This window comes from Leopardus geoffroyi, chromosome B3 (assembly GCF_018350155.1).
Source record: "Leopardus geoffroyi isolate Oge1 chromosome B3, O.geoffroyi_Oge1_pat1.0, whole genome shotgun sequence".
NCBI classification, from domain to species: Eukaryota; Metazoa; Chordata; class Mammalia; order Carnivora; family Felidae; genus Leopardus; species Leopardus geoffroyi.
Window position 1 is genome coordinate 29,271,285 of NC_059337.1, and position 16,776 is coordinate 29,288,060.

General features: G+C 37.3%; 1 protein-coding gene across 4 annotated transcripts in view; it reads right to left on the minus strand.

Annotated features, from left to right (window-relative positions):
* Positions 1-16,776, minus strand: part of ETFA (electron transfer flavoprotein subunit alpha) — a 77,615-nt gene that overhangs the window by 3,346 nt on the left and 57,493 nt on the right. For 2 of the 4 annotated variants that reach the window (XM_045448980.1, XM_045448981.1), the window contains exons 10-11: positions 12,186-12,251; positions 4,346-4,426 (exon numbers count right to left, since the gene is read on the minus strand). In XM_045448980.1, coding sequence (XP_045304936.1) covers positions 4,346-4,426; positions 12,186-12,251 — 147 coding nt within the window. The remainder of the gene's footprint in view (positions 1-4,345; positions 4,427-12,185; positions 12,252-16,776) is intronic. The other 2 variants (XR_006704505.1, XM_045448982.1) reach the window with 1 other exon arrangement.

Genomic DNA, 16,776 nt, shown 5'->3' on the forward strand with positions numbered 1-16,776 from the left:
GTATAAAAGCTTAAATGCTCACAGTAGCATTTATAATAGCCAAAGAGTAGAAACTCAAATGTCCATCAAATGATTAATGCATAAACAAAATGAGGCATATCCACACAATGGATATTATTTTGCACTAAAAGGAAACGAAAGTGCTGATATAGGAGACAACACAGATGAATCTTGAAAACATTATGCTAAGAAGCCAATCACAGAAAGCCCATATATTACATGATTCTATTTATATGAAATGCCCAGGATTGGCAAATCCATAGAAACACAAAACAGGTTAGTTGTTGCCAGGGGCTGGGGAGAGTGCAGAACAGGGAGTGACTGCATATGGGTATGGGGTTTCTTCTCAGTGTGAAGAAAATGTTCTGGAATTAAATAGCTAATGGTTGCATAACTCTGAATATACTAAAACTCACTGAACTTTGCATTTTAAAAGGGTGAACTTTATCATTTGTGAATTAAATTTCAGGAAAGCTTTTAAAAACAACAACAACAACAACCAGTCGGGTGGTGTCCTGTGCTCTGTCGCTCTGACTCCGATTATAATATTTACCATTTATTGAACACCTATTATGTACCTATTATGAAAAGAAATACAAACAGGTAGGCTAATATTTAACCAAGACTGTACTAGGTACAGCATAATCTCATTTAACTTTCAATACAACCATGTAAGGTAGGTAGTATATTATTTATATTACTTTTGAGGAAGCTTACATTCAGAAAAATTGAGTAATTGGCCAACATAATTTAACTAGTATGTGGCCAAGACAGAATCTGAATTAAAGCTCTTAACTACTGTACCATATTATTTTTCTTATATTAAGAAAAAAACAACTTGTCGTCTCTAACTCATGATTACTGAAGGGTGAAATAAAACAATAAATATTAAAGAATAAATTTACATTTACATTTACTCCAGACATGAAGTTTGGTGGATACCGTATCACTTAGAGAATTATTAGTCACGCTATGTGTGATAGTTTGAAATTTAAAATTTTTACACAGAAATTTAGTCTAAAAAAGTCCTTTTTACATAACTATTATTTGACTTATGATATATTTTTTTAAGATTTTATTTTTTTAAGTAATCTCTACGCCTGACGTGGGGCTTGAACTTACAACCCTGAGATCAAGATCTGCATGCTCTCCCAATTGAGCTAGGCAGGCACCCCTGACTTACAGTATTTTCTTTAAAGTCTTAATCTGAAATAGATTATACTCTCACTCACTCATATTTTGCATAATTGTACTATTATGTATTGTTATACCTTTAAATATTTGATTTTTAAAAGACAGAGGGTGACCCTGAGGAGTATAGTCACTATACTACCTTGTCCACTCTTCGGTCGGAATTACTACAATATTCATCTATATTATACTCATTCTGATTTCAACAGACAAAACAATCTGATGGATACCGTCTAAGTTCCCAGAGTCTGCCAAAGGTGCAGTCCTTTTTACTGCGATTTATTAAAGAGCAGTAGTGGTGAACCACCTGGCAGTCCCTGATGAGATGGGAAGGCAGGGTGATGAGTGAAAGGATGGAATCAGGAGCCTTAGTTGTACCAAAAACTTGCAGAATAACTTCCCCAAATCACATCTCTTTGGGACATAGACAATTTAAAAAAGAACATGACTCATTTGTGTTATACATGTAGTAGCTAATGGGAAGCTGCAACTCAAGCAGTAATTTTTTTTTAAAGATTTTATTTTTAAGTCATTTCTATACCCAACATGGGGCTTGAACTTACAATCCCGAGATCAAGAGTCACATGCTCTACCAACCAAGCCAGCTAGGTGCCCCCCAAGCAATATTTTTGATATTTTATAATCTAATCAGACTGCTTTTTAAAGGATTAACTTTCCTCCCTTTATATTAATTAAAGGTATATATAACTGTGCTTCAGAACTTCGGAGCAGGATGAGATAATCACTAACTTAATATAATTCTAGCTAAAAGCAAATAAACGTTAGGTCTTAGTCCAAACACATTATCAAATGTAGGCTTCTTAAAACACCAAGAACAGCTTGAGAATCTCCAGTTGGAAATCATCTAACTGAATGATTCTTGAGGTCCCTTTCCACTTCTACTATCCTAGGACTCTCAACAAGATACCTCTCTCAGCACACACACGCTCTCACTCGCTCACATACCTGTCTCTCTCTCATGTCAAACCTGGGAGCTCCCCTAAATGCAAGAAGCACAGTGTGTGTGATACCATTCCATCAGTAATTGCTACAAAGATGCTCCTGCCCCAAGGCAGGTGTCCACCGTATAAACATCACAAATTTCCAACTAATACTTCATCCATTTATCAAGTAAGCCCTGTCTGTAGGTTGCAATATACAATACGCTAACAGAAAAACATAAACAAAACAACTTGCAAATTTATTAAAACATTCTCTTGAAGAAAAATAAAAGGCAAACTACAGTAGATGTCTGTTTGCGAATGTGTCAACACAATACATGGATAGGGTTCAGAAGTGTTTAATTTCATATTTTTTATTTAAAAGGTCTTTATCCCTCTACCCCTTCTCACTGGAGCTAAATGCTTGGTACTTGAACAAAGTTATCCTTGTACAGAGATAGAAAAAATTTCTGTTTTTCACACTAACTTTTCCTCCAACTGGCATATCTTAGTGGTCAAATGACTGCCATTAATTACTGTTCTTACAGGGGCTCCTGGGTGGCTCAGTTGGTTAGGAATCGGACTCTTGATTTCAGCTCAACTCATGATCTCACGGTTTGTGAGGTTGAGCCCCACATCGGGCTCTGCGCTTGGGACTCTCCCTCTTTCTCTGCCCTTCCCCTGCTCACCCACGCATGTGCGCGCTAGCTCTCTCTCTCTCTCAACATAATAAACTTAAAACTTATATATATTGTTCTTACACAGCTGGGCCAAGTAACAATTGCAGAAGAACTACCTAAATCCTAAATTTCAATTATAGGACCCCAGGATCACTGAAGCGGGGCTGTACTCTTCCAGGGCAAGATACAGGCCCTTTGAGGGATGGGGTGGGGGATGCTCCTGAGGTGAAGGATGCCCTATGAACACATACTTCACAGTTTAGACGTGTTCTCAAAATACACTCATTAGTTTATCTGGATCATATACACTGCTAGTGGAGCCATGGTAATGGGCCAATCCTCTTGCCAAGAGGACCACCCTGGCTCTATTCTCAGGCTGCAGCCTCTCTATTAAGGCCCGCGGTAGCTCACTGTAATTCTGTGCAAGGGGTTCCTCACTCTAGCAAACCGACTTCTCCCTGGGCTAGATGCTACTTTCAGAGCCTCAATGCCTGCATGAGTGCTTTCTGCACTTCTAGGCAACCTAGAAGTTTGTAGGCAGGTCCTGAGGGACAAAAAGCAGTTAGGCCATGCATGAGCTATCACCTTTAAATGTGGCCAAATGAGTATCAGGTGCACATCAATATCACTAAAGTAATTTCACTCATGGGTAGGGTAACTACAGGGGTGGTGGCAGGGTGGAAAGAACACTCAAAACAGTGAAGACTATGAAGAGTGGGAAATAAGTGTTCTCCCCTACATTTATCAGGTTAGGAAGGCCTTTAACTCTCAAGCAGAGCATACTGGTTGAGTCAGATTAAAATGGACTTGAATGCCCCCTCTTTCCCTGAAAAGCTGTAGCATTGTTGGCAAATTTCTGAATGAGGGTATTTGATGTGAATTTCTTTAAGGTACCTGTCAAATATGATTCTAGGTTATAATTACCTGAATCACTTCACGTTGTGTACTAACTATGCACACGAGATGCCAAAAGTCATGTGGATATTTTAAAGACAATATGGATTACCTCTTTTTTTCTTTTTTTAAAGTTTATTTATTTTGAAAGCGAGAGCAAGCGGGGTAGGGGCAGAGAGAGAGACTGGAGAGAAAGAATCCCAAGCAGGCTCTGTACCACCAGCGCAGGGCCCTATGTGGGGCTCGAACCCAGGAACCATAAGATCATGATCTGAGCTGAAATCAGGATTTGGAAGCTTAACCCACTGAGCCAACCAGGCGCCCCCGTAAGAACAGTAATTAACGGCAGTCATTTGACCACTAAGATATACCAGTGGGAGGAAAAGTTAGTATGAAAAACAGAAATGGCCCCAATGGACTCCCTCTTAAAGGGAAAGTTATAACACTTTATATAAATGTCATGTATTTATCAGGACAACTTCACTTTAAGTAGCTCAAAACTGGTAAATGTATTAATATATAAAGACACACAGTACAAACACATACAAGATTTTCCTATAATAGCCTCTTTTCTACCAACTCTAAAAGGTTCTTGGATGACAAGCTAGGTAACAGCCACCTCTCTGATGGCCAGCTTACCTTAAATAAATCAGCGACTATTCCGTAATCTGCCACTTGAAAAATTGGAGCTTCTGGGTCTTTGTTAATAGCCACAATTGTCTGTGAAATAAAGAGTTTGGCCTTTATCAAGAAAACATATAGATTGATGGCTGTATTTTAACATTCCCAACAACAAATTTATATGGTTAAAAATGTCTACCAAATAAGATTAATCTGATTCATTTGTGCCAATATTGTAAATTTATAAATTTCTGGGTTGGCACATAACAAAATTATCTCCCACTCCCCACTAGCCCATCACAGTATTTTAAAAGATTTTAAACCATTATTTTTCTAAGTTCTTCTCTGACTTATGGAAAGAAAATATTTTAGGAAGTAATAAATCAGAGGAGAGGATTCTGGGAAGATGGCAAAGTAGGAAGCATCAGCAATCTGTCTCCCCATCTAGACTGTTAACAACTGCGCTGGCAGAATCCGTCTAATGTAACCATTTTGGAACTCTTGGAGCTTGCAACTTCCAGGGCATGGCTTGCAAAGTCAACTGCAGCTCTTTAGTGCAGTAACAGTCCCCACCCGCAGTGGCAAGCAGCTGTGCACATATTCCTGGAGCAGCTTGCACACAGCCTGCAGGAACAAGAGTGGGCAAAAAGAACTCTTGTCCCCCAACTACTGGGGGACCAGTGCTTTGGTTACTGACTGCTGTTTCTGATCAAAGAGATGCATACAAAGAGGAGGATGGCCATTGCTGTTGCACTTCCCCACTGTTGCAAGTCCCTCCCCTACTCTGGCTAAAGTTACCTCCAGGGGATTTAAAGCCTTAAAGCACTTCTTCTGCCTCCCTTCATTGTTCTCTTTTTCTCAAAAGCAACTGCTGATACAGGGAAAATTACAAATTGGCCACACATTCAGGCTGAGAAAGGACACAAAAAGACCTTAAGTTTATACCTCAGGTTAATCTTTGGCAAAGAGCCTACAACAATCAAAAAAGAACGATAAATAAAAACAAACAGCGGGGCACCTGGGTGGCTCAGTCCGTTAAGCGTCTGACTTCAGCTCAGGTCATGATCTCACGGTCCGGTCCGTGAGTTCAGCTCAGGTCATGATCTCACGGTCCGGTCCTTGAGTTCAAGCCCCGCTGAGTTCAAGCCCCGCATTGGGCTCTGTGCTGACAGCTCAGAGCCTGGAACCTGTTTTGGATTCTGCGTCTCCCTCTCTCTCTGACCCTTCCCCACTCATGCTCTGTCTCTCTCTGTCTCAAAAATAAATAAATGTTAAAAAAAAATTTTTTTTTTTTTAAAGAAACAGCAAACCCTGGGAAAGGAGGAGAATCTGATTAACAGGAATACCATATTATCAGATTTAAATATCCAGTTTTCAACAACAACAACAACAAAATCACAAGGCATACTAAGAAACAGGAAAAAAAAATCAAAGAAAATTCCATTCAAAGGCAAAAGAAATAAAATAAAATCAATAGAAATTGCCTATGAAAAAGATCCGGGGTGCCTGGGTAGCTTAGTCGTCTGGGTGTCCAACTTCAGCTTAGGTCATGATCTCATGGTTGGTGAGTTCGAGCCCCGTGTCAGGCTCTGTACTGACAGCTTAGAGCCTGGAGCCTGCTTCAGATTCTGTGTCTCCCTCTCTCTCTCTGCTCCTCCCCCGCTCATGCTCTCTCTCTCTCTAAAAAATAAATAAACATTAAAAAAAATTTTTTTAAAGAAAAAGATCCAAAGGCAGCCCTACCATAGAAAGACTTTAAAACAACCATTTTAAAGATGCTCAAAGAATCATAAAGATGTGGAGGAAGTCAAGCTAGCAATGTATGAACAAAATGGAAATATCAAAAAAGAGGCGAAATTTAAAGAGAAACCAAAAAGAAAATTTTACATTCTGGAGATGTAAAATATAATAACTGAAATAAAAAATTCACTGGAGAGACTCAAACGCAGATCTGAACAAGCAGAAGACAGAATCAGCAAACCTGAAAGTAGGACAATGGAGGGGCGCCTGCGCGGCTCAGTCAATTAAGCATCCAACTTTGGCTCAGGTCATGATCTCGCAGTTTGTGGGTTTGAGCCCTGCATCGGGCTGTGCTGACAGCTCAGAGCCTGGAGCCTGCTTTGGATTCTGTGTCTCCCTCTCTCTCTGTCCCCTCCCCCACTTGGACTCTGTCTCTCTCTCTCAAAAACAAATAAACATTTAAAAAAATTTTTTTAAAAAGAAAGTAGGACAATGAAAATTATCAAGTCCTTAGAATAGAAAGAAAAAGATTAAAGAAAAGTGAAGGGTCCTGTGGGCCAATAACAAGCAAACAAAAATATGTATTGTGGGAGACCCAGAAGAAAGAAAAAGAGGCAGAAAGAATTGAAGAAACAGTGGCTGAAAACTTCCTAAATTTGATGAAGGACATTAATATAAACATCCAAGATGTTCAACAAACTCCAAGAAAGATGAATTCAAAGAGACCCACACAAGACACATTATAGTCAAACTTTCAAAAGCCAAAGATAAAAACAGAATCTTGAAAACAGGGACATGAGACTCATTACATACAAGGGATCCTCAATATTGGCAGATTTCTCATCAGAAATATTGGAGACCAGAAGGCAGTGAGCTCATTGATATATTCAAAATGCTAAAAGAAAAAAATTGTTGACCCCAAATTTTATATCCATCAAAACTGTCCTTCCAATGACATTCTTTTTGCAGAAATTAAAAAAACCTATCCTAAAATTCATATGGAATCTCAAGGGACACTGAATAGCTAAAACAATCTAGAAAAAGAGCAAAGATGGAGGACCCATACTTCCTGATTTCAAAACTTACTACAAAGCTACAGTAATTAAAACAGTGTGGTACTGGCATAAAGACACAAATACAGACAGACGGGATAGAATAGAGAGAGCTCTGAAACAGACACTCACATATATGGTCAAACGATTTTTGACAAGAGTGTCAAGACCACTGAATGCAGAAGGAGAGCCTTTACAACAAATGGTTTTGGGAAAACTCGATAAAGTTGGGACACTTAATACCAAAACAAAAAGTAACTCAAAATGGATCAAAGATTTAAGCATAAGACCTAACTAAAACTATAAAACTCTTAGAAGAAAACACAGAGGAAAAGCTGCATGACATTGTTTTTGACAATAATTTCTTGGATAGTCCATCAAACATATAAGCAATAATAGAAAAAAAGACAAACTGAACTTCATGGGAATTTTTAAATGTTGTGAATCAAAAGACACTATAAACAGAGTAAAAAATCAATCCAGAGAAAGGGAGAAATATTTGCAAATCATACATTGGAAAAGGGATTAATATACAGAATTTAATAAATTTAAATAAATTAAATTAAATAAATTTAATAAAATTTCTAAGCTGAACAAAAAACCCCCAAATAAGCCTATTCAAAAAGACAACCCGGATAACCACTTCTCCAAAGAAGATACATAAATAGCCAAATAAGCACATGAAAAGGCGTTCCACATTACTGATCACTAGAGAAATGCAAATCAAAACTACAATGAGATATCACCTCACACTCATTAGAATGGCTACTATTAAAAAATATATATAGCCACAAATATTGGCAAGAATGTGGAAAATTGGAGCTCTTGTACACCATTGGTGGGAATGTGAAATGTACAACCACTGTGGAAAACATTATGGCAGTTCCTTAGAAAATTAAAAGTAGAACTGCCATGTGATCCAGCAATACCACTTTCTGGGTATATGCTGAAAAGAAATTAAAACAGGGCTCAAAGACATATTTGCACACCCATGTTCACAGTAGCATTATTTGCAATACCTAAATATGGAAGCAACCCAAGTGTCCATCAACGGATAAATACATAAGCCAAATGTGTTATACAGATACAACAGAATATTATTCAGCCCAGAAAAGAAGCAAATTCTGACATATGCTACACCATGGATGAACACTAACAACATACGCTAAGTGAAGTAAGCCAGTCACAAAAAGACAAATATATGTGATGATTCCACTTATCTGAGGTACTCAGAATAGTCAAAATCATAGAGACAGAAAGTATAACAACTGTGATTACCAGGAGGTGGGAGGTATGGGGGGAAATTAGTAACTTATTGTTTAATGGGTACAGAGTTTCATTTTACAAGATGAAAAGAATTCTGGAATTGGATGGTGGTGATGGTTGTACAACATTATGAATAATTTAATATCACTGACAATGTGTACACAATTTTTAATTCTACACTTAAAAAAAGGTAAAGATAGTAAATTTTATGTGTATTTTACCACAGAATTTTGTTTTAAGTAGAGTACACTTAAAAAGTTGAATTTTACTATATATAAATTATACCTCAATAATCTGACTTAAACAAAAGGTAACTGAAAAGTTCTGCAGTTTATCAAAAAACTTTAGATACACTGAATAAAACCTTTGAATGAAAAATTAAGTACCTTATATTTGGTGTATTTTATTCAATATGATAGTTAGAAGTCTACTTTATTAAATCATTAGATATTTATTATGATTAGTCAACCTTTAGCTTATTTCACTTATAAAATGATTAATATCTTCTATGTCCTGTTAACAATATATAAATTTAAATGTGGGGTTTTTTTATTTTTGAAAGAGAGAGAGCATGTGCACATGTGCATGTCTGGGAAGGACAGAGAGAGAGAGAATCTCAAGCAGGCTCCATGCTCAGCACAGAGTTGGATGCAGGACTTGATCTCACAACTGTGAAATCAAACCTGAGCCGAAATCAAGAGTCAGATGCTTAACCAACTGAACCGCCCAGGTGCTCCTAAACTTGTGATTTTAAATGTTGGATTTCAACTTAAAAAAAAGACAAATCAAAAACAGAACAAATCCACACCCTAATTCATATAGTTTGTAGCTCAAACTATTTATCTTCCATATACTGCATTCCACTTACTATTTTTAAATTATTATCCTGGGTCTTTATTACAATATAGAAGTTATCTAGTCAGCCTGTTAGTAAGGAACTTTAAAACAAAAAGGTTTAAGTCCTTAGGTATGCAGCAAATATAATATAATAAATTACTATGTCTCCTACAAGAACTACCAAAAGGTCCTCTTATCTCCTACAAGAATTTTTAACATGAAGGATTATAATGACCAATTAGTAACAGATTAAGGAGAAATAGTCACACAAAAAGGTGCTGCATTTACCAATTATTCAATTTATTAATAACAGATTTACGTATATGTTACAAAGTGTTTGGTATTCTCCATAGGTGCTTCTAACACCACTGCAATTAAAGTTTTGACTCTAGGGGCACCTGGGTGACTCGGTCGGTTAAGCGTCCAGCTCTTGATACTGGCTCCAGGTCATCATCTCACAGTTTGTGAGTTCCAGCCTCATATGGGGCTCTGCACTGGCAGCCCAGAGCCTGCTTGATTCTGTGTATCCCTCTCTCTGCACTCATGCACACGTGTACACGTGTGCACTCACTCTCAAAATAAGTATTGACTCTAATATTTGATTCTAATGTGGTGTTATTTTTGCTTTAAAAAAATGTTTGTTTTTAAAAAAAATGTTTATTTATTTAGAGAACATGTGCACGTGGGGGAGGGGAAGAGAGAGAATCCCAAGAAGCCAATATAATAAAATAAAATCAGCAAGGAGCCTGATGCAGGGCTCAATATCACAAATGGAGAGATCATGACCCGAGTGGAAATCAAGAGGTGGAGACTTAACCGACTGAGCTACCCAGGCGCCCCTAATGTGGTGTTATTTTAATAGATTATAATAATTCATTTCTCTGGAAGTAAAATTAAGTTTCTAATGCCTATTACTCTATCACATGAAAACAGCTGGAACACATTTTAGAAGAACTTTGATATATAGGCTGGCTTAAAATACAGGCTCTATGACATATGTGTAATTCCTCTAGGGTCCCTCAAAGAGATGAAAATATTCCAGAATATCTGAGATTAGAGCACAGTGCAGTCCAGGTAACTACTATTCCAGAGAAACATGTGTGGTCAAAGACAATAATGATGGTTTCAATATGAACCTTAAATCCAAAGTCACAAGGACTAACATTTTGAATCACAAGCATTTGATTTGTATGGAGGTGTTTCTCTTCTGGGAATATGTAAGCCTGCTTCACAGCAACTAGCAGAGATTTATCTAATTAATGATGGTTAATGATTTTCCTGGAGGCCACCTAGTCAAACATCTGACAGTTTAATCATCTGAAAGCTTTTTCATTCCTACTGTATAGCAGTTATTTTTAAAGCAAGAGCACACAACTGTGGGCAAGCAACCACTAAAGTATTTAAGAATGCTCCCCTTCCTTACACAACTTTTAAAGCACAGATTGTATTCAATGAAATTAATACATATATAGTTCAAAAAGTGCTTTCGTTACATTGACTCATTTGATATAACGACCAAATCTCATATTCTCTAAACTATACCATGATGCTAATTAAAACTGTAGCTTGTATGCAATGTGATTATCAGATATAAACCAATTACTCTAATATCCCATTTTTGACCTTAACCAAAATTTGTTGTGTTTCCCACATAAGGCACTGATGACAAGGGCTATGCCTTTTTCATTTAAGCATCCCCAGCATCTGGTACAAACTAAGTGCTTAATAAATATTTGTTGACTGCATAAACAGACAAACTCTTGGCTCAAATTTCTTCTTATAGATTGTTCCCGAACACTGGTCTCCTTACTTCAATTGTTCCCTTTTTGCTTTAACATATACTAGCTACTCCATCTCTCCTGCAAGCTAGTCCTGCTGGCACGGGATGACAATTTTTACCAGGAACTTATTGGCAGGAAGAATCTTTTATTTTAGAGAAGCAGAATTAGATATGTCTGAACTGGCCCAGCTAAAAGTATTTTTTAAGGTTACTGTACTAGAGTGTTTTTTTTTTTTTCTTTAATGCAGCAATAACATTTTCCCCATTGGCACTGCTTGTTTTCATATCTCAGTAAAGAAACCTGCCATCCAACTGTGAAATCTGACTGGTTTTGGGCCAATTCATTTAGAGGTTACAAGGAGGTAGTGAATGCATTTTTTTCAAGTTAGAAGTTAAACCTGTTAAAAGTTTTATTACCTTTTATATCAAACTTCCATCTGAATGCATAAAAGCCAGAGTGTCAGAAGCATCTCTGTCTTCATGAAAGACTAAGTTCATAATTCAAACTGTACATTCGTATGCATGAATTAATGTGTCATATTCTGAAATATATGTTCACAGAGTCATTACACAGGACTTCCCAATATAGTCCAAGCAGCAATTTAAAATCAAGTGTTTCCTCTACATCCTGTATTTTTAACAATTACTCAGATATTAAAATGCTCCAACTCCAAATGTGTCCGTCACACTTTAGTAACAGCCTGAGAAGAGGAGCTGTGCTGACATATGAGGGTGGCACTTTTAGGGGACCAGGGTAAAGCAGATAGAGAATCAGGGATGAGAAATCTCATAAACTAGTTAGATGGTCAGAACCTCATCAAGCTGTTTTCACCCTAAATTTTCTATCCACTAATTTCAGAGCTGAAAGGGACCTCAGACATCATCAACCAACACCTGGGTTAGGCAAAGAACAGAGGTGCAGACAGGACACATCATGTGGTAAGCTAGTAGCAAATCTGGGACTCAGGGTCACACTTTTTTTCCTGACATGGCACTGCCTCTCCTACCAATGGTACACCTTCAATCAGTGAACAGCAGCTTGTACTTCTTTCAGTTCCTGAAAGAAATGTTAATCTGAATGGCTGAACTTACATACACTGTATAACTATATGGAAACAGAGTGAAACCAAAATTTTAAAATATAAAAATCTTTCTTTTAGGATCATTATTATTGTGTAGTTACCTTGCTGTCTTTCATCCCAGCTAAATGTTGGATGGCTCCAGATATTCCTACAGCAATATAAAGCTCCTGAAACAAAAGAGACCATTATCATTAATACATACTTATATATATTATATTGTATCTCCCACACTATGTGCTATTAGCAATTCAGGTCTCAGACTGAAGATATTTTAAATAGAAAAGATGCAATATGTATTACTTAAATTATGCTTACCTTCTTCCCTGATCTCCCTAATCCATAGTCTTCTTTTTCCTCTGAATAATAAACATGTGGATAATGAGAATCTATGAGCATTAAATATGTGCCAACCACTATATTAAGCATTTTACATCACCTGTTTCACTTAATCTCCCAATTTCCTGTGAGGTAGCACTTTTTGTCTAGGCTATTTATTTATTCATTCATTTACAGAAAGCGCGAGTAGAGGAAGGGCAAAGAGAATCCCAAGCAGGATCACACTGCCAGCGCAGAGCCAGACACAGGGCTTGAACTCCCGAAACCACGAGATCATGATCTGAGCCAAAACCAAGAGTCAGGCGCTTAACCGACTGAGCCACTCAGGCGTCCCTGGGCTACTTTTAGATAATCACACTTTAACTCATCATTCTGTATATACCCATTCACAATATACACACAATGTACATTAACATATAAACACATACTAAAATATATTTTGACTTATTTGTCTGGCTTCTCATAAAAAGAAATTTGTTAAAAATGATAATTAGGATATATTTATTAGACTTCATATTCAGAAAAACCAAAACTACAAATCAGCCTCAAGAGGTTCTAACAGACACATATGCATGTGTACATGCACACAGTCTCCCTAAGTAAGGAATATAAACTTCTTGAAGGCATAGGCGTAACCTTTGTATTTCTAGCACTTAATAAAAGGGCCCCCAGGCTGTAGTTTCTAAGTAAATGTTGATGACAGTATTTGTGCCTCCTCCTAACCCTTCACCCCCAGTAATAACTGAAGTAATAAAGAAAATGATAACTGACTGCTGCTCTCTGTCCCCTTATCTAAAAAATTTAAAGTATCCATATTTGAAAATTAAAACTATCATGGAAAACCAATTTAATCAGTGCTTAATTAAAAGAGCTTAGCTGCTCCATTCTATCTATTGGATATAATTAAAGCTTTAACTGAAAAGCTTTTCCCCACACCTAAACTGAACTAGCAAGTCCTACCTTGGGTAGGGGGGTTCACCCACTATGTAAACAGATTGATACTATGGTTTCATCACAACTGACAGTAAAGACTCTCCTCAATATGATTAAGGTGGAAGGCACTGAAGGTGGCTTTTTATTTTTATATGTTTTATTACTGGGTAGACACTTCAAAGTCAATGACAGTGTCAGGTGGTCCCACCCTGTTTTCTGCACTGCTTATGATCTAATTTAATAACTGCTCACTCCAAAACGTGACAGCATTTCAACTAAGATCTGAGAATAAGGATTTTTCATAATACCTAAGCGTGTGTGGTAGTGGCTGGATACAAGCCAATTTCTCCCTCTCTCAGTTTCCCCAATTGCAAACAGAAGGGGTATAGCCCCAACACTAGAGCTTCTTAAAAAAGCTCCACAGGATACTCTAATGTGCAGCCAGAGCTAAGAACTACTAGAATAGATGATCCATAAGCTCTTATGCAGCTTGAAATCTATTAACTCTTTCCAGCAGGACCAGGCCAGGGGATGGTATATCCCCCGGGTCTTATCTTTAAAGGCATAAATTGTCCAACTGCTTCTAGAGCAGCAAGGTACCACTGTGTACCCTGTAAAAGGAAACAACTTAATCCCCAAAGTAAGTTAAGTCATCTAAAAATTATGTGGGCTTGTTTCCCAATTCAACTTGCTCTATAAAGATAAGTAAGTGCAATTTGGCCTAAAAGACTGTCTTAGGCTGCAGGAAGTAAAATGTATGGGAAAGGATAAAAAACAATCCCAATCCCAACAATCTATCTATACAGATAGATAGAGATATAGATATAGATGAGATATATACATCTCATATATATGTGATGTATATATCTCATCTATATATATATAATATATGATCAGGCATGGAGTGGTCAACAAGCTTCTTTTCTTTGAAAAAGCACCACTTTTTTATTTAAGATTTACAGGTAACTTCAAATGATAATTTTAACACCATTTCAGTTTATTTTGACTAGCATTGTTTTCACAAAAGATCATTCATTAAATTGTTAATCAAAATACACTTACTAATAAATCTCACATTCAGGAAAACCAGGACAATAAGATTTATAAAGCAAGTTATTTAGAAAGACAAACGTACAGATAGAAAACTGTCTCACTAACCACTTTTCCAAGTGTATTCTCAAAGCAAGCATTGTAAAGGATCAATAGTTCTGTAAATGAGTCCTTCTAACATACATGTCTACATTAAAATTCAACAAGTCTTAAAAGCTTCTCCATTTGCATCATAAAATGCTAATAAAAAATGATCATCCTGGCAGTAAACATCTACATAAATATAAATGAAATTTACTTTAAACCCCATGAGATATGAATACCATTGACTTTAACCATAAATGTCACTAAGGAAATAAAAGATTCTGGGCCAAAGCAAACCAAGGGGCCATTCCTGCCTCTCTGACCAGTATAAGTGGTCCAAATAGGTTCACATGACCAACGGGATCTTATTTTACTGTCTTACAAACATGGTTCTCTGAATAAATATAAAAGCATTGAAATAATAACCAGAAAGAGTCCTGGGATTTGGGCTTCTGTTCTGAGATCTGATAGCTCTCTGAGGCAGGAAGAGAGACTTTTTTCTTCTTTTTTAAAAAACATGTACAGGCAATTAGACTATTATCTTAGGATGCTTCCTCATGGCTCAGAAAGCATTTCTGTATTTCAATAATAATAATTAGTATGTATAAAACTCTCCACAGATGCTAATTTATGGAGCACTTTAGACACTGCTTCACAACATAACAAGGCAATCCCTGCCCTGAGGCACTTTCCTTCTAAAATCAGATAGTAAGTAAGATAGTTTGGAGAGAAAATGAGAGGTGACTTGGAGGGAAGAACAGCAATTAAGGGTTCAAAAAAAGGTAGGATTAAAGAAAGGAACAGACACAGAAGTAGGGAGGGGTAGTTCTGGAGATAAAATCCTAGCAGCCTTAACAAAGGGAGAGAATCTAGAAGTGAGACTAGATCAACCTACATGAGCTGGCAGCAGTTTGGGATGGTCATTCTGCAAATGAAGAATGGGGATGGGACTGTGGGAAAAAAGAAAGCCACCAGGGTGGTAAGAGGACCAGAGGTTATTCTGAAATAGAAAGAAGGGATGGCATTCACTTCTACAGAAACAAGGACCAGTAGGAGAAAGCACAAATTACTCTTCTCTTGTCAAAACCTAAAAAAGACTACAGCTACAAGGCTCAACAAAAGAATTCAGGGGCAGGGCTCTAAAATACCTTACAGTGGGCTGAGATGAAAACAGGAATAGGGCTTAGAAAGTGCTGCATCCAGTGTGGTTTAACAAAGGTTTACAAGAGGAGTATATCACTATGATTAAGAACCTAGGCTCTAGAATTTCATTGCCTAGGTTTAAATTCCAGTTCAGCCACCTGGTAGACCTGTGACTGTGGGCCAGCTATTTAGCCTCTATGCCTCAGCTTGCTCACCTGAAAAACTGGAACTATAAGAACCCTACTTCAAAGGGTACTGTGAGGCTTCAGTCCTTGGCATAGTATCTAGTTTCCCAAGACACTGATGTGCCTTCAGGTATGCTCAAATATTGATTTTCTCAGCCCACTCATTGGCCAGGTGGGCTCCTGAGGTAATCTCAAGGCTACTAGGTACAGCTGAGTAACTATGTACTATATACTATGTACTATGTACTATGTACACGGAACAGCTCTGGAGGGAGCCATCACTTATATCATAGTCATTACAGAACTGCATATTTATTACAATAATTTTCCAACAGATGGCGGTAAAGTAACTTGAGAAAGGGGTACTTTTCTCCTAATTCATACAAAAAAGTTGTATAGACTAGAAGCACAGGGAAGCCAAAATTCTCTATGGTACAAATACTGTAATTTTCTAAGTATGCCATAACAGGAAAAAGTTGAGAGACTAAAAAGTTGAGAGTTAACTATGACTTCATAGTTGTTGATACTGCTGTTATACTTTATAGGGGCTATAAAGACAACTATGATTCTTTGTCCCATGTCCTCAAGAAGCTCACAGTCTAGCAACATAGGTTAAGGTAAAGTAATAAAAATCTATAATCCAAGCTAAGGGAAAAAACATCAAAGTATGACAGAGCTCTGGTCTCTTGTGCAAATGCTTTCAGTATCTGCCACTGAGAAATGAAAAGGTCAGGGGATAACACTGCTCTGTAGTCAATTCTATCTTCTGCCCAACAGGAGCCCACTTTTGCAGCTTATCCCATCTACTCTGGCTCCCTTAGTCCTTCAGACAAAATAAGCTATTAAATGCAGGTTTTACTGGTCCTAGCTTACTGATAAACCTGCATGTCTGATAAACAGAAAGATGACTACAATGCAGTCTTAAAATACTTTTACAGAAATCTAACCAACCTGTGGAATC